Source organism: Ictidomys tridecemlineatus, chromosome 5, assembly GCF_052094955.1.
Source record: "Ictidomys tridecemlineatus isolate mIctTri1 chromosome 5, mIctTri1.hap1, whole genome shotgun sequence".
Lineage (NCBI taxonomy): Eukaryota > Metazoa > Chordata > Mammalia > Rodentia > Sciuridae > Ictidomys > Ictidomys tridecemlineatus.
Window position 1 is genome coordinate 97,936,541 of NC_135481.1, and position 18,173 is coordinate 97,954,713.

The 18,173-nt window shown below is 53.4% G+C and overlaps 1 protein-coding gene across 2 annotated transcripts in view; it reads left to right on the forward strand.

Annotated features, from left to right (window-relative positions):
- The first annotated feature begins 1,178 nt into the window (after nt 1-1,178).
- Nucleotides 1,179-18,173, forward strand: part of Jdp2 (Jun dimerization protein 2) — a 38,251-nt gene continuing 21,256 nt past the window's right edge. The window contains exons 1-2 of one of the 2 annotated variants that reach the window (XM_078050565.1): nt 1,179-1,316; nt 10,399-10,622. In XM_078050565.1, coding sequence (XP_077906691.1) covers nt 10,422-10,622 — 201 coding nt within the window. In that variant the 5' untranslated portion in view covers nt 1,179-1,316; nt 10,399-10,421. Of the gene's footprint in view, nt 1,317-1,590; nt 1,720-10,398; nt 10,623-18,173 lie in introns of those variants that run through there. The other variant, XM_078050566.1, reaches the window with a different exon arrangement.

An 18,173-nucleotide genomic window follows, 5' to 3' on the forward strand; every position in this document is an offset into this window, starting at 1 on the left:
TTAGCACCCAGCTTTGATCTCCATGCTGGAATAAAGGTGTAGTTGGCCTCTCTGAGGCCTCTCTCCCACAAGCCTATCACATTACTGCTCAGTTGCCATGTGTGTTCTTTTAGGGCCTTACTTTCCTCCATCAGTGTTGTGACAGAGCTTGCTGATGGTCATGGTGAAATGGACAGGCAATGGCATCAGAACTTGGTCTTTCCATAAGACCAGTTCTCTTGTGCAGAAAGATTTCAGTGCCTTGGAAACCAGGGGAATGTAGCTTCCACGCACCACATTGAGAAGACATGCGTGCTGCGCTTGGCTCATGTGCTCCCATCTGGTCTCAAGTCCTGTTCCTTTCACTCTGAGCATCTGCACTCCAACAAGGCATGAACTGTTTCTTTCACTTCCTTTCTTCTTTGGGTGATGACCTGTCATCACTCTGAGAAAGAGGCTGAAGGTCACTGAGCATAAGTGTTGCCATCCCTATCTAGCTTAGGCAGAAAGGAAGGCTGGGTACCCTAGAGGCAGGTGCCATGTTTCTGCCTAAGGGCTCTGTGTCTCTACTTTGGCAGAGTGGAGGGCACCGTGGATGAAACATTTCCTCTGGGGTCTCCTTTACCATCTACCTGTTTAGAGGGATGGGAGGTAGGAGTGGAGCTGGCCATGGAAGTCCTGCTGGGGAAGAAGGCCACTGGGAGTCTACGGAGAGCTGGTCTGTTCACTGCTGTCTGTCCCTGGAGAGGAGAAGCCTGCTAGACTAGGGCAAAAAGCCTGGGGCCAAACTGGGCCAGCCACGGAGACAGCAGTGGTCTCGGGGGCAGCCCTCCAGGAGGACAAGCTCAGGCACCAGGTCATCTCAAGACTGAGGGACGCTGAAGAGGCCCTTCCAAGATACAATCCTCTGCCTATCCTTCACAGAAAGGCAAAACCGGCTTGCGAGATCACCTCCTCACCACTCAGTCCTGAAGTGTCCAAGGACGCAACTGTGTGCTGTGGGTCTGGGGGAGAGCGCCGAGGACGGCGGAAGATGGTCCCCCACAGGCTCTACTCCAAGGGGCTCTTGGCTTGTCCCACTGCCGCCTTCTGCTTTCTGCCTCCCGGGGCCGTGCTCGTGTCCCGGGGGTGGCAGCCGGGCGGCGGAGCGCGGGGGATGCTCTTACATAACCGAGCTCCGCGTCCTGCTTTCTCGCGCGCTCCTGAGCCGCGGGGTGGGAGCGCCCCGGGCCGCTGTGGAGCCCGGGCCAGCGAGCCGGGGCCCCGGCCGCCCCTGCGGGCAGAGGAGCGCGAGCGGCGGCGGGAGGAGGGCGCCGGAGGCGGCGGGGGAGGTGAAGGTCAGTGGGTGTGAAGCGCCGGATCCACACCCCCTCCTCCCCTGTCCCCTCCTTCCCTTCCTCTCCGTCCCCCTCTGACGTCTGGAGCTGGCAGCTCCGCCGGTTCCGCATTCCCGACCCCTCCCCGCCGCCCAGGGGCCGCTATATAGCCGGGGCTGATGCAACCCGTCCCGCCGCCCGCCACAGCCTGCGGGAGGGACGCTCGGCGGCCGCGACGGGGGGCGCTGGCGGCGGCGGACGCTGCAGCGGCGGCGGGGCTGGCGCCGCGGCGGCTCCCGGGCCGGGACGGGCCTGGGCACCGGGCGGAGCTCCGCGGCCGGGAGGCAGCGGCGCGGAGTGGGCACGGCGCCTGCAGCCGGGCCCCGGCCCCGGGGGCGCCGCCTCCGCCCGCGGCTTCTGCACGGTGGGTGCGAGGGCGCGCGGGGCCGGGCGGGGCGGGGCGGGGCGCGCGGCCGCGGCCACCTGGGTCGGCGGTCCCCGCGCGGGCGCAGCGCGCGAGCCCAGGAACTCGCGTCCCGCCGGGCGGCTCCCGAGCCTTGGCCGCCCCGCGCTGCAGCCGGTGGCTTCCCGTGCGTTCCCGCCCCGGGACGCGAGGCTCCCACCGCTCCCGGGGCAGCGGGGCGCTCCCTCCTTCCCCCTCGCGCGCTCTCCTCCCCGGCCGCCTGCAGGGAGGCGCTGTCCTAGGGCGGCGGGGAAGGCGGGGTGAGTGGGGAGAAGACTGTCCTCCGAGACGAGACAGGTCGTGGCCGTGGAGGGTGAAAGGCCAGGAGGTGCGGGGCTGGGGGTGGGGATGACAGGGACCTGCTGGCAAGTCGTGTCCTCCTGGAGGACTCCCAGGAGGGATTTTGAGAAGGATCCGATTTCCATCCAATGGAGAGGGCTTCAGTCAGGACCATTGCTCCCGGATTCTGGGTTAGGAGGGTCCTCGGGGTGACCTGGGTCCCCTTTGGGCTTCCCCGTCTTCCATGCCCGTTTACATAAGGCGGGAAGCTGGCTTCTCTAGGTAACCAGCCCAGTTTAGAAGACTCTCCTCTGCTCCTCCCCTCAAAAGAGGCTGGGCCATCCACTGGACCCCTGCACGTTGGGGTGGCAGAGCTAGACTTTGCTTGGGTCCCTGGAGGAGCTGGGAAGCCCAGGGGGCTTGCTCTTTTGCAGGAAGGGATGGGCCATCTGTGGAGTGAGAGATGGAAAGGTTGGTGGGAAGAAATCAACTGATCCCTTCTGTCAGCTCCATTTGCAAGATTGCATGATCCTTTGCCCAGAGTGCTGCCCTCCTCAGTGGCATCCAGGGCACTAGGAATCAGTGGCCTGTCCAGGGTACTCAGGGCAGATATGCTCAGGTCTGTGTCTCAGAAGGAGCTTGCACTGTGTAGGTGTATATACTCTACTTTAAATCCTGGTCAATTGTCCCCAGGGTCTTAGTGTCAGGAGCAGGAGACACTGAAGGTCTGAACCATATTTGGGTACCTGCTGTCTTTAAAGCCTGCTAGGAACTGTGTTCCTCTGTCTCTCTCCCAGCCTCCCTTCCCTGAGGGGTTTTAAAGACACCTCCCTTTGCTTTCACCCCCTTTCCAGCAAATCTGGCTTGCAGCTTGAATGGAAAGCTTATCTCCCCTTGCAGGTTTCTAGGGGAGAGTTTAACCAGGTATCAGGTGTGAGCATGGATCTGATTCTACAGAAATCCAAGTTTCAGGGAAGGGAAGCAAGATCAATTCTCATGCCTCTGGGTGGCTGAGGTTTTGCCTGGCTTAAAGCAGAGAGGATGGATTTCTCAAAGACTCTTCTGTTCCCCCCTCCACTTTGGCTTTGGTTCAGAGGTACAGGCAGCTCCAGAATCTTCCTGAAGAGCTGGGTGCTGTGTGATTTGAAGGGTTGGTCTTAGGAAGGCCTGGGTGTGGAGGCCTCTGTTATTTCTCCTAGTTGGATCAGCCACCTCCAAGGAGATGTGTCCATCGTGGTGAGAGTGTCCCCTAGGAAAGGCTTGGATGAGAGTCTTTCCCACTGGTCCACTGCCAGCCTCTGCAGCTCCGGGACACACTCCTCTGTCTGCCTGGATCTCTTATTGTCTCCCCCACCTGCTTGCAGGAGAGGTGGGCCTCCTTTCCAGTCTTCAGAATCCTCCGCAGGGCCAGGCTCTCTGGGCCTCTTGTGTTGTGCAGCTAGCTACCCATGTTGCAATGGGCTCTCGTCTTTCTGTGTCTCTCGTGTGTTTCCAGCTCCACTCTGGAAGGGAAGGGACAGACTCCAGGCTGGTCTGCTCCATGTTCATTGAGCCCCAGCTCCACTTGAGCAATCAGAGCTGAGGGCTGAGGGCAAGCTGCATTCTTTTCCGCTGCAGGGTGCAGTTTGCTTTTTTTCCATGTGAATGAATTATGTTTGAAACTGAAATGGGAGGAAGAGAAAAATAGAGTGAGTGTGTGTGGGTCTGTGGGTGCACATACCTATACGGGCAGGGGGAGAGCAGCAGGCACATTATTTTTCCATTTTCCTTTAATTAAGGCTCTGTGGAGGTGTGTTTGAAAACAGAGGGTCTCCTATGCCTTTGAGGAGGGTGAGAACACTGTTTTGGCTGCGTCCCGGGCCATATGCAGCATATGGTGGCCAATGAAGCTGGGCCTGGCTCCCTCCATTGCTTGTCTTGGCAGTCATTTCTGTGGCTTGTGTTACCAGCTCTGGAACTGAGGGGCTGCCAAGCTCCGTGGATGGGTGTGTGTGTGTGCATGTGTGTGCACACTTGTGTGTGTGTGCATGTGTGTGTGTGTGTGTGTGGTTTGGCCTCTCAAAACTCAGCAGAGACAAATGCCTTAGTGACCCAGGCTTGGAATTTGCAGTCTGTTTCTTTGCACTTATTACTGGCTGTGGGAGGCCTGGCCAAGCCCACCATATTGGTTTTTTTTTTTTTTTTTTTAAGCCTGTTTTCCTTCTGCAGCGCATGGGATTTGGTCATAGAGCTCCATTTCCAAAGCTTCAGCTGGCCAGTGACATTTTTACAAAAAGGACCCATGCAGCTACCACACAGTGTGTGCATATCTGTGCCCTGCCTCCGCCTTGCCACCAAGGAAGAGAGCTGAGGTGAGGCAAGAAGAGAGGAGTGACAGCTTGCACTGTCCCAGCTTCTCAAGTGCTGGATACAGATTGCTGGTGGAGATGATTTCATGTCGTTTATTGAGCACCTACATTAGGCAGAGCTGTTTCACAGGCAGGGCCTTATTGGAAGCATTTCTCTGTTTTCCAGGGAAGAGCGGAAATCCCCCGGGGGGGGGGGGAGGTTCTAAATTCTTCTCCCACTGGGACAGCTACGAAGGGATCCTGCCTGCAGTGCGCATGGCTTCTCCTGAGCCCAGCTGCCCTTCTTTTTCTTCTTAGGATGGCCCAGGAGTGACCCCTTCAAGCAGCACAGAGAGGCAGTGGGTTGAGGGATGCCAAAGATGCTGGCCTCTGTATCTGGGACAGGGCCAGAGCCCCAGCCTGTTGCTGCTACCTTAGGGCCAGGGATCTGTGCAGCTGCGTTGTGGCCTGCAGGGTGGAGACACTGAGGCAGAGTACAGGAGCTGGGCCTCATTTCTGTGCCTTCGTAGCCAGCCTTGACCAGGTGCCCTCTGTTTCTATTCTGTCCTTAACCACGGGGATGCAGGATGGCCCTGCCACCTTGGAGTTTGGGGCTGGAAAGTGGGAGAGCATAGAATATTCTGGAGAGAATCATCTTCATGGCGGTAGGAAAGGGAGACCATTGTTAATGAGAACAACCCAGAAGGTACCTTAAGGGGTCATCTAGCTCTAGTGCCCCCTGCAGGAAGGAAGGCCCTGTGGCCACAGTGATTTCAGCTTATCATGTGCAGGTGCTGCTCCAGTTATTGACTAATTTAATCCTCTCAGTAGCCTTACAGGGCAAATGACTTTACAGTTGTGGAAAGTAAGGAACAGAGAGGTTAGGTAACTTGCCCTAGATCACACAGCTAGTGAGGGGTAGATGGAGAATTCACACTTGGACCATCTGAGCCTCAAGCTCCCCTTCTCACCTGCCCTGACTCTCTTGCCTCAGTGCTTGGGACAGACTTCCAGAGAGGGCCTTTTGCTGCTTGGCCTTGTTCTCAATCTTGGAGCATTCTCCATCCCTTTGCTCCTCATCTCCTGGACCTCCTTGGATTTTGGAGGTTGGTTGACCTACATCATTCAGAGTCGAGGAGGCAGATCGTCACACACGATTCCCTTGGGGGAATCTTTCCAGGATCCACCTCCCAAGACCGCCTAGTCCTCCTCTTGCTGGTTCTCAGAGGCAGGATCCTTGTTTTTGATGCACAGTCCCGCTCTGGCTCTGCCCCCCCCTCCATGGCCCACCCCCACTCACCTCCACTTGCTCTCAGCATCAAGCCTTGAGCCTGTGGCCAGCTGCCCCTGCTGCCATCCTGCCTGCTTGCCTGGAGGGGGGCCGACCTTCCTAAAGAGACCAGGGGGTCTTACAGCCTCTCTCAAACTTTCTTTCCCCCCCGACAGAAGGTTGACCACACAGATCCCAGGTTTCTCTTAACCTCTCCTTCTCTCTGTCTTTAACCTATTTATGTTATTCCGGAGGAAGATGCTGGTTGGGCACTTTTAATAAAGAGAGCCCTGTGTAAGTGGGACCCTCAAAGCCAACCTGTTGTCACAGACCCTCCCACTGAAAAAAGATGTTTTATCCCTTTACATACAGTGAACAAGAGAAGAGCCTAAGAGGGGGAAACCTGGGTAAGTGACCTCTACCCTTTATTCTTTTTGCAGAGTGATTTTTCATGTTAGTCTCCCAGCAGATATTTTTGGACTTGAACTGCTTCATGACTCTTTTTTTTTTTTTTTTTTCCTGCTCCTGCAATGCAGCATCCAACTGTGTCCCCACAAATCCCCAAGGAAGTTGGGTAGAGAGATACAGATACCAGATCTTCAAGTTATTTTTTTTTTCCCTTGGGGTCCATCTGGCCCCTTGTTTTATTCAAGCTGGATTTTAGGGAGCTGCATCCAATCAGCCAGAGTCTTAGGCTCAGCAACAGCCTAGGGTCCACTGTGACCTCCTGAACGCTTTCTTATTCATGGCTGGTTTGTCAGGACTCACGTTGGATTTGGGCATTCCCCAGCTTTCCTTCACTGGCTAGCTGCCAACTCGTTCCTGGTCAGTGTCCCAAACTGCCAAAGTCTCTTTGGATTGGAGGCCTATATGTTGAGGCACGAGCCTCGTTTCTCAATTTGGGTGTTTTGCCAATGTACAGAGCTCGCCTTCTATTCCTGCATCCCAGTCACTCGAGGAGTCAGGGCGGGTGTTTATCTGCCTTTCGAGCCTCCTGAGCTCCCGAGGGGAAAACTCTGGGTTCCTCTCCTCGAGTGTTTAGTGCGTACTTCTCCTTTTCCCACTAAATTGTTTCCGTATGGAACCACCAGTCTGGGAGATGATTTCACCTCTTGTCATCTTTCCTGTGTCTCCCTTCAAGTGGGTAAGTTCCCCCTCACTGCTATTGGTTTCCTGCCCCCCACACCCCGCCTGTTTCTAGATCCCTAAATCACATCAAATTGTTTGACCTTTCAAATCACCAAAGCCACCTTTCAGCCTCAGATCACAGCCAGCTCTGGGCAGTTAATGAGGATCCCATTAGAAAGGTGGCGGCTCAGCCCCTCCACCTTGTCCCCCTCTGCCAGAGACAGCTGGGTGACTTCTCGCTGTGGCGCAGGTGGGGGCTGTGGTGTCTCCTAGGAATGGCATGCGGTGAGGGCCTGTGGTTAGAGCTGAGCGCCGAGGGGCTTCCTTGCAGGGTTGGGAAAGACTGAGAGGCTTTGGCTTCAAAGGAAAGTGTGGTACCTGGTCCTCGGGGCCAGCCTGGTACGGGGGATGGGTTCACAAGAACAGGAATGGCAAGAATTTATGGGGCCACTACTCCCAGGGGGTGCTACCCCTCTGGGGGGGGTCCCCCGGTAGCAGAAAATTCATTATGTCTTGGGAGCCTTTGTGAGTGTCTCATTTATACCATCTGTACGAAAATAAACAGCAGCTCCAAACAGAGCCTGTCGCTCCTGGAACAGAGAGGGGTCTGGCTTCCATCTCGCAGGGGGGCTGAGGCAGGAAACAGGGACGACTCTGCAGTGTTTCTCTGGGGGGGTCTACTGGAGGTGAAATCGTGGCCTGATGATGAGCTTGGAAGCTTCCAGAACCATCCCCACCCCACTCTCTGGAGTGTGCTCTGCTATGAATCTGGTATCGTTCGTTTGCCGTTTCATTCATTCATTGATCCATTTGTTCCTTCAAATACTTCTTCCTCCCCCTTGCTGGGCCAGAAAGGATGCCAGGCTCTGGGGTCACCCAAGCAACAACCAGTCCTGATGGCTGCCTGCCCCCCCCCAAGTAATCCCTCTGCCTGGCAGGTGGTGGCATGGCTGGGCCCCAGCAAGGTCTTGTCACCTAGGGGCGGGTCCTGGCCCTGGCCCTTTTCCTAGCCAAGCTTCAAGGGTGGAGAAGTTGCTCTCTCACTGCCCTAAGCCCACCCCGGGGACGAGGGGGGATCAGAAAGCATTGAATATCCCTGAGTGGGAGGCCCCAGGGGCTGTTTCCCTCTGGGCTCCCACTCGGGCTGCTGTGGGGTTATCCAAACGTGGATCTGGTGGCAGTAGAGTAGAGGGTCCTCTGGGCAAGAGAATGACACCCCCCCCCCCAATTCAGGGCTTCTGTGTGAAAGTCCATCCATTGGACGTACTTCCTTCAGCTGAAGGCATCCCACAGCTCGAACCCCATGAGGGGAAAAAAAGGGCAGGGACCTCAAGTCCAGGGACCTCAAGTCCAGCCTTGGTTGCCCTTCTCTGGCTGTGTGACCTTGGGCAAGTCATTCAACTTGAGCTTCAGCTTCCTCATGTGCAAAATGAGGATGTGGTTTAGATGAGCACAGGGCCTCCACCAGCTCTTGAGACTGCCACTCAGTGTGAATGAGTCTCAGGTCCTTTTCTGAGGTGACCCAGGGGACACTAGGTGCTGAGGAGGGACAGAAAGAATGTGGGGTGGAAAGGAAGGGCCAAGGGGCCAGGTGTGTGACATAGAGATGGTGGAGCACATGAAAGTGTCAGGGCACCAAATACCAGTGTGAGTGCAAGGCCAGGAACCGTGTGCAGAGGGTTGAGTGGCAGGCTGTGTGTGTGCAAGGATGCGGTGGCAGTTCCACTGTCCTGTCTTTTCTTTTCTCTTTGTAGTTCTGGGGATTGAGCCCAGGGGCACTCCTACCATTGAGCTCTATCCTCAGCTCTTTTTATTTTATTTTGAAACAGGATTTTTCTAAGGCTGGCCTTAACTTTGTGATTCTCCTGCCTCAGCCTCTCCAGCGGCTGGGATTGCAGGCATGCGCCACCACACCCGGCTCACGTGGACCTTTCTTTAAACAAAGTGATGTCCCTTGAAGTCTTTGTGGTTTGAAGTTGCAAATCACTCACATGCTTTTCCCCTCAGAGCGTAGAACCTATTAAAAAAAAAAAAAAAGGCCTGTGCCTTGGCTCATGCCTGTAATCCCAGTGGCTCAGGATTGGTGGGCAGCAAGGTGCTGAGCAACTCAGTGAGACTCTGTCTCTAAATAAAATATAAAATGGGGCTGGAGATGTGGAGTGCCCTTGAGTTCAATCCCTGGTACAAAGAGAGAGAGAGAGGGGGGGGGGGACTTGGATGGGGACCAGATTTCTCCTTTGAGAATGACATGAGATGGGCAGTGTGGTTTGCACATAGCCAGGACAGTCTCCCTGATAATGCCCCTCTCTCAGGTTCTCCATTTGAGAACCTGAACGGGGGCAGATGGTGGTGGGTCACCCTCCAGGGCCACTTGTGTGTGAGTGAGACAGAACCCAACACGGCGTGGCCCGGGGCCACCACAGCTCCCCTGTCTTGCCAAATGCATCCTTCTCCATGAAAGACCAGAGGTGAGGATGGACAGACAGGCAGGAGATTTCTCCTGGGGATTTCAGTGACAGTGAAGGTTTTGATTTTATGGCCCCGTGCAGACAGGTGGGAAAAGAGAGAAATGAGTTCCTTTTCGGGACTGGATGCCCCTTACAAGGCTGCTCTGAAGTGTGGGCATCTGACCTCCACGTTGGCAGTGCCTGGCAGCTTGGGGCAGCTTTCAGGATCGGATGGATGGGTGGAGGCAGGGGTGGGAATGTGCTCAGGGGCTGGACCCTGGCTTTATTGGCAGATGAGCTGACTTCAATGCTACCTGTGCCTCCAAATGCCTGTCCCTTACCCCTGCGCTTCCCCAGTATAAAGAAGGAAGAATCAGGACCCTGGTTTGACCTGTCTCATCTATGTCCTTCCTTCATGCCTGCCGCTGTCTTCCCTCCTAAACCTCTCGAGTCCTGTGGGGGGTCTGGGCGGTGTGTTGGTTCCAGGAATGGAGAGACCTTGGAGGGGTTTTCGGGTACTGGGTTCCACTGGGAGAGCACATGCTGATCCACTCCGTGTCCTCTGCCTCGGATCTTCCCCACAGACATCAGACACGCTCACCTCTAACTTGGATCTGCCTCATTTCAGATTCAGGGTGTCTTAATAAGTATGCAGAGGAGGCTGTGTGATGTGAGGGGAGGCACGATGCCAGGCCAAAAATAGCTCCCTCTTGAACAGGTGCGAAGGCGCTTGAGATTCCACCGTGAACAGAGTCTCTTCCAAGGCGTCCCCTGCCATGTAAATCCCAGCCCCGCCTGTTTGCACCGTGTGCAAACCTGAGCAAGTTTTCTCTCGGAGTTTCGCCTTCTTCCTCCATACAAGGGGCTTGGCCCAGCCTACCAAGGCAGATGGAGAAATTGGGACCTGGCATGGAGCGCATGCCGAATAGATGTTACCGGTAATTGCGTTAAGCGTCGCCTTAAAAACCAAACAAGAGGGCAAACACTCCTGGCAGTGCCGGGCATGGTGACCTCAGTGTGGGTTAACTGACTGAGTTTTCCTTGATAATAGAAAGGACTGGTGGGCAGGAAGAGTGCCTGAAGGGAAGGGATGCCGGAGAACACGGATGGGAGAGAGGACCGGTCCTGGCCAGGTGTGGGACTGCTGCTCAACCTGACTGCCCTGTCCTGCTTCTTCTGCCCACTCCAGGCCCGCCTGCCGCCCCTCCTGCTATGATGCCTGGGCAGATCCCCGACCCTTCTGTGACCGCAGGCTCTCTGCCAGGGCTCGGCCCCCTCACCGGACTCCCCAGCTCGGCTTTGACTGCGGAGGAGCTGAAGTACGCCGACATCCGCAACATCGGGGCCATGATCGCGCCCTTGCACTTCCTGGAGGTGAAACTGGGCAAGAGGCCCCAACCGGTAAAAAGTGAGGTGAGCAAGCCTCATTAACCCCCAGGTACAGCTCAAGCGCCACAGACTTGGCTTCGAGTCCTGGGTCTGGCCCCTATCGCGCAGGGGAACCTTGGCCTTGCTGTTTGGAGTGTGAGGACCGGTAGCATCTGTGCTGCCCGGGGCTTGTTAGATGGGGAATCCTGGCCTCGCTGCAGACCTGCTGAGTCAGAGTCTGCATTTTAACAAGCTCCCCCTGGGATTCATGGACACATTAAAGTTTGAGAGGCACCGGGCTAGGACGGGAGGTTTAATCTGTCTCTGCTTCTTCCAGGGGCTAGAGAATGATAATGAATAATATCTAGGCAATCTCTCTGGGGGGTTGGGACGACCAGCAGAGATGATGGAAATGTGCACATGTTTTAAAAGCTATACAAGGGGACAGTGATATTGAGCTGGCTTTAAAAGTTATCATTTGCAACATCATTGCCTCCACCCCTTTGGGCCCTAGTGTGCCAGCCTTCTTGAAAGAAGGCTGATGTGGTCTCCCTCTGCAAGCAGCTGCCAGAGCCTGGCATGGCCTCAGTCCTAAGCATCATCTGCCTGAGATGGAGTTTGCAAAGGACTCAGCCCCTCCCCCGCAGGTCTCCTGCACCTGCAGCTTTCACTAGCTTTACTTGCAGAAGAGCAACTTATCCCTGGGGACTGGTGAGAAGCAGAAGTCCCCAACATGACTGAGTATCAGTGCAATGCATGCCCTGGCCACTTATCTATGGCTGGGGATTTGTCCAAAGGCCCAGCCTGGCAAGCACCCCAGCAGCCCATTTCTTCAGAGGCCTGAGAGAGTAGTTACCATCGGGTCAGCCCAGTGGGGAGAGGTGGAGAGGGACTGGGGGCAGGCTGTGGGGTGGAGCTGAGCCTCCCAGCACAGCTCTGCCTGGAGGGAGAGTTCACAGGTGAGGGTGAGCCGGGAAGGAGGATTCAGCCTCCAGGGTAGAGACTGGGCATGGGTCGGGCTGCATTAGTTTGCTGGTTAGGGTTCAGTGGTCTTTCCTCATTAATACCTTAAAAATTGCAAGGAAGGGCTTTAGGGGGATTGGCCCCCTGGTGGCAGCCTGGCCCTTGAGGGCTGGATCTGGCTCTCAGAGGTGTTTTGTTTGGCCCGTGTTACATTTTCAAAGCGCCTTGAACCAACATTTCACTTAAAATTTCAATTAAAAAAAAAATAGGAAGATCTGGCCCCACATCACCCTATGGGGCATGGCAATGGCTAAATGGCATGGAGAGCGAAGGCCACCTCATTTTTCCTCTCTCTAATTGTCCCCCTCCCCCCAACCCCACCCCATGACCTTGGTCTTGCTCACTCGGTTGGCTTTGGTTGGCTTTGCGTTTGTTGCTACCGGCTGCTTTCCTTGACCTCCACTACCTGGTCCACACTGTGGCCCTCTATGCTCCAGACACCTGGACTAGTCCATCCTGGGTGCCTACTAAGGACTGTGGCTTGCAGAGATTGCGGACGTGATGTTTCCTTCTGGATGGACTTGGTCAGCTCTCAGGTCACTTCCTGGCTTCTTTGTGGTCTGTTTTCCTTAAGGAGGACCCTTTTCTTTCTGCCCTCTGCTAGTCCTTCTCAAGCCCTACCTTGAAAGCAGCTCTTTCTGGGTCATTCCTTAGTATAATTGCTGTGGAGAGCCATAGCTGAGCATTGTCACTGGGGCTCTGCGGCCACCAGTGGGGTTAATGAGGCCTTGGGCAGGGGCTGAGTCTCCACCTCTCTCCTTCCCAAAGGCTCTGGAGGACCTTCCTTTTTTTTGGAAAAGGTCTTTATTTGGGTTGGGTATTTTTACATTTCACAGCCACCCCCAAGCTGGTGGCATAGGCCCTGTACCTGATAGTGACGCGCTGTCCTCCCAGGCACCCACAGACGTGTACCTTCCAGGCTGTGAAAATAACAAGCCGTTTTTAGGGCATATTTGCATGTCCTCTCACTGGCTCCTTCGCTGTCAGACTGCAGCGCGGGGGCGAGGCGGCAGATGGAGGCCCGAGACTCCAGCTCCCAGGGAATCCACCTCCAGGGCCTCCCAGGTCAGACCCCAGGGGTGGGGCAGCTCATTCTTGGAGCCGCTAAAACCCAAAGGGGATGGGAGAGAAATTTGCAGCTGACGAAGCTTCCTTTCAAAGATCGATTTTGCATGTGGCAAACGGCCCTTAGCGGATTTTCACACTGGCGTTTTAGACTAGTCAAAGTTTCTCCAATAATAATGAGGTACTAGCTCACGTCAACTGATCATTTAGTACGTCCCAGGTCCTGTGCTAAGACTTTAACAGGCAGGATCTCATTTATTCCTCACCCAATCCAGGTGACCAGGTTATCTCTGTATTAGAGAGAAGGAATTTGAGGTCTAGGGAGGAGGTTCCGAGTCACCCTGCTGGGCAGTGGGAGTGCTGGGGCGATGTTGCTGTCACCACAGCAGTATGTCCCTGTCCCTGAGCCAAGCACCAGGCATGTGCTAAGCACTCCGTGAAGGACCTCATTCATCTCACACACTGACCCCGTGCTGTTGTAGTGTTCACATCACAGATGAGGTTGACAAGGCCAAGAGAGGCCCAAGGTCACTTGCCGGGAAGTGAACCCAGCAGTCTGACTTTAGACCCAAGCTTTAACCTTTTGCTATGGCCTCCTATGTCCCCTGAGTCCTTTCCAGGCTTCTAATCAGAGATCTCTCTGGCTGAGGAGGCCAGATGAACCTGACCCCAGAACACTTGATCATTTTGATGGCAGGGCCGAGTTGGGACTGAGCCCTGCCCTTCTGAGGCCTTGTGGTCTCTCAGACCCCAAGGGAGCTCAGGCCAGGCCACGCGCAGGCAGTGGTAACACAGCAGGCTCTTGAGTTATCTGCCTCACAGAGGCCATCTCCTGGGCCATGGCCAAGTGCATGAAGGAGTTCAGGAAAAGAAAATTGGAAGAATTAAGTTGAGCAGCAGGTTTGTGAACTATACAGTACTTTATGCTGGTTATTTTCTGTGAAATATAATATTAAACTGTTTTGGATCACCTGCTTGCCTGTGGTCCATCTGCTAAGCACCTAGTGGGTGCCAGGCCTTGGAACCTGAACCAGGAGCCAAGGAGACAGAATCCCCCTCCTGGAGCTTGGTGTGGTAGGACGGGCAGCCACCAAGGAGCAGATTACCCAGCAGGAGAGAAGACTAGGCAGTGGTCAGTCCTGCGAAGAAAAGTTCAATCCCCGTCAACAGAGGCAAGACACCTGCTCCAATGGTGGGTTGGCCAGGGACTCTGGGGACACGGCGTCCTTGGCTCTGGGACTTTTGAAGCCGTTGCTCCTTTCTGACCTCTCTTTTCTTTCTTTTCCAGTATTTCTTTTCAAGACACCTTTGCTCTCTGGCTGTTTCCAGACCTTTCCTTCCTTCCCTATTTGTTCTATAGCCCCTGAAAGCTGGACCTGGAGATCCAGGTCATCTGTGGCGGTGGGCTGCTATGGCCACCCTTGCACACTTAGCCACACTCTTGCACACTTAGCCACAGACTCACCTGGTGGACAGGCCACTCTGCAGTGCCCTGGGGGAGGCTTAGGGTTTCAAAGGATGCTGGTCCAGATGACCTTTCAGGAAAGAAGTGTCATTCCAAGGTCTGTCATCAGCCTGCAGGTGAGTCTTTTGTGGTCCTCACAGCATGCAGTCCTTCTGTCCTTTCTCTCCTTCCTTCCTTCCTTCTATTTCTGAATGAGTTGCCATATTTGAAAGCTAGGAAGTGTGGACTTTCTCGTTTCTTTTTTAAAAAGCCAGGATACCTGGCCCCTCGAGGCTGGCACCCTCACAGGCAATGAGAAGCAGGAGCTGAGGAGCACCTGGCTGCAGAGCTACTAGGTCTTTACTTTGCCACAGACCCCACCACTCCCTGTCACTTTGCACCTGGCCCACTTCACACTGCCTGGGTTTGAGTCTCTTCTGGGTTTAGGTCTCGAGGGCGGGGACTATATTTTACATTCCATTTCATTTCTACCAGACTGTTCAGTCCCTCACAAGGATCGTGTATTAATACCTGCTTACTGGTCTGGGCATTATTAGCTGTGTCTCTGAAATTTTCCTTTTCCCCCGATTGCTGTGTGTCCCAGTTCTTACCTTGTTCTTGTTCTGTGGTTTTTCCATTTCTGGATTTAAATGACTGTAGGTAGAAGAAAAAGGGGGAAAAAAAGGAGGCAGGGGAGAACACAAATAAAATCAGATCAGCTGTTCCCAAACTCGGCTGATCACCCACATAGCTTGGATGATTTCCAGATCCTACCTCAGGCCACTGGAATCAGAATCTCTGAGGGTAGAGTTTAGGGAATCTCGTCACTAGTAGGCGCAGAGATTACTTAGATCCTTTTGGAACATGACTCTAAGCCATTTATACCTCTCCTCCAGCCCTCCGATCCTTCTCAGTTGCCTTCTGTGGGTTTAACCTGGAGGAATCCGCGTGTGCACACCATCCCAGACTGCCCTTTCCATTTCTCCTCATTTTTAGAGCAGGAGAGGAAATGTAGCTATCGGTGGATTTCACATTGGTGGATTCCCACCTTCTTGAGAGCCCTGTGGATCATTTCACACCTTTGTGTGAAAGGTGAATTGGAATCTGTGGGCCATGGGGGTGATGTCCTCAGAGTGTGTTCCTAAAAGTGACTTAAGATAGTCATCCATGTTTTTAGCCTGAGCATAAAATGTTGCCCCAAACCAGCTGGCGTGCGGGGTAAACATTGGCCTAAGCTTGCTTGTGTTTTTAGTGACTTGAAACGTAAAGGCAGCCCACTGGCATTTTTTAGCAAGCCTTGCATAATTGGTTTTTAATTTGTGGCTCTTTGGAATAGCATTGGCCTTCTTCCTCTGGCTCGGATGCTTTTTTTTTTTTTTTTGGCAGAGAGATCTAATCTGTCCTTTCTTTGAAATCCCGAGTTTCCACTTTAGTTCCTTCACTTGGTTGGCATGTTTTAGAAAGTGGTTAGCTTTTTTTGTTTTTAAAACAATTAGATTGGAAGGAGAATGAGTGATAGTGACTGAAAGCCCTGAGTGTCTTGGACATTGACCCCTGTGGCACTGAGTCTTGTTGGATTCCATACCCTGAGCATTCACAGGGTTCTGGAGATGATGCCCTGCCACTTAATAAGAGGTGCACACGTAAGGTAGGATTGTGACTGACTTTGCAGATATGTGGATTATACGAGTTACCTTATATAACTGATTCAAAAAGTCAAGCAGAGGGACTGGACTTGGACTTTCGTTTCCTGGAGGATCCCTTGCCCCGGAAGTGCCAGGCAGCCCGAGTGTTTGGGGGCACCCAGGTAGGGTGGGAGTTGGCCACCGCTCTGGCTTCCTAGTCCAAGGGGCTGATAGAGCCCTGGACTGGAGTTTAAGCTTCAGAGTTCAAAATGTGGCCCTGTTGCTCATCCCCGGGAGGATCCCCGGGAGGACCTTGAACCAGGCAGCTGGTCCTTCTGAGCATGTCCTCATCTGTGGAGTGAGGAAGCTGAGACTCACAGAGCTTCTTCATGAGGTGAACTGGGGCACTGAGTGCAATGATGACTTCAGCTATAGCACGAGTTACTTTACCTGTAAGTCACCTTTATGGGGACCCGAGTGCATTTGGAGTGAACCCCCTGATCTGGCAGCACTGGCCTTCTGTGGGAGCCTGAGTCCTGGGGTTCAGGCAGGCAGACCTTCCTGTTTCTGATTGTTCATGCAGTTTAACTGCAGCTGGAGTTCCAGTCCCCTTCACACGGGGTGAGTGGGAGGACTCCGGGGTGAGTGGGAGGACTCCGCAGCCCTCTGTTTCCCCCTCAGCTGCTTCGGGTGACCCCTTATCTTGTTTCCTGTGGTGTCAAGGTCATTGCTGGATTCCTGTCAGCCACCGGTTTTTTTTTTTTTTTTTAGCTGCCTTACGTAGGGACCTCTTTAGTCAATGCTGGTCATCTTTCTTTGGTGTCCCCAGATCCTCTGGCACATGGACTCTGAGATAGGAAGTGGAGTTCCCTCCCAGGTGAGGGTCACCTGGATCAACAATGTGGAGCCATTTGTCTTTCCCCAAAAGGCACAAAGCAACATGGCCTGTAAGTCCTAGAAGGACATTTAGACCATTCAGGCAGGCTGCAGAGGTGCTGGGAATGGGGTCCCAGGCCTCCTCTGGGTTCAGCACCCCTCAAGGCTGTGCACGTCCTACCATGTGCTCTGCTCTGCTCTGCTCTGTGACTTCAGGGTCGTCTGTACTCTGGGCAGTGCATGTACACGCTCAGGATGACAACCCCCCTTCCGCTTGCTTCTTCCCTGCTCCCCCACAACCCAGCCCCCACCAATAAAGAGCTGGGCTCTTTGTAAATAACGCAGCAAAGTAAGATGCTGCATTGGAGTAGTTTGGAGAGGCTACTAGACATTTGAGATTCAATTTTCTTCTTTGTAAAAATGGGGGAGAAAATTTAAAAATTAAAAAAAAAAAAAAAAAACACAAAAAAATCCAAAGCCACATGATGTAGGTATTTGATTTGGAGCATTTTTAGTTCTGGTGGAAAAATTTCCCCAGTCAGGAATAAAGAAGTAAATTGGATAGCTGGGCTCTCAAATGTGAGATCAGAGAGTGAACACCAAATTCTGTTTCACATTTGATCACTGTGTTCATCAGCTTTTTATTGCTGTGACAAAATGCCTGAGAAAATAACCTAAAGGAGGAAAGACGTATTTGGGTTCATAGTTTCAGAGGTTTCAGTCCGTGGTCACTGGGCTTCATTGTTTCTGGGCCTGTGGTGAAGCAGAACGTCATGGTGGGGAGCATGTAGTGGAGCAGAGCTGTTCACCTCATGGTGGCCAGGAAGCAGAGAGAGGGAGAGAGAGAACACGGGGCCCAGAATGAGATGTCCCCTTAGAAGACATATCCCCAGTGACCCACTTCCTTGAACTAGGCCCCACCCCCTGAAGTTTCTACCATCTTCCCTGATAGTGCAGCCCGTGGGCCTTTGGAGGACCTTTCAGATCCCAACTATGACAACTATCAGATCTCAAAGAATCCAAGCACAGATTGGAAGCTAGCCGAGGGCTCCTGGTTATTCTAAGATCTTCAAGGCATCATAATGAGAAATGAAGTAAATAGTCAACCAGAGCTGAAAAGGGTGTTGGTCTAACTAGTGTGGATGAAGGTCTGGGGGTGGGGGGTTGAGCAGTGGACCAGGAATGGGATAACCTGGGTATAGACTTTAGATTGTAAATGAAATGCCAACCAAGACATGCTCAAGCACCGAAATCCAGGAACCTTTCTCTCACTGACTCGATGACTGGGGTTGGGTATAGAAATCTGATATTTCACCAACATTGACTCATTTTCTACTTCAAGGAAAACAAGGCTGTTTTTGTTTTTGTTTTCCTGGAAGGATTTTTTTTTTTTTTTTTTATGTGGGGAGAGAAACCTCTACCTCAAACTGTAAACAAAAAATCAACTCAAGATAGATGAAAGACCTAAATTTAAGAGCTAAAACTATAAAATTCGTAGAAGAAAACAGCTATAAATCTTTACGACCTTGGATTAAGCAATGGTTTCTTAGATATGACACCAAA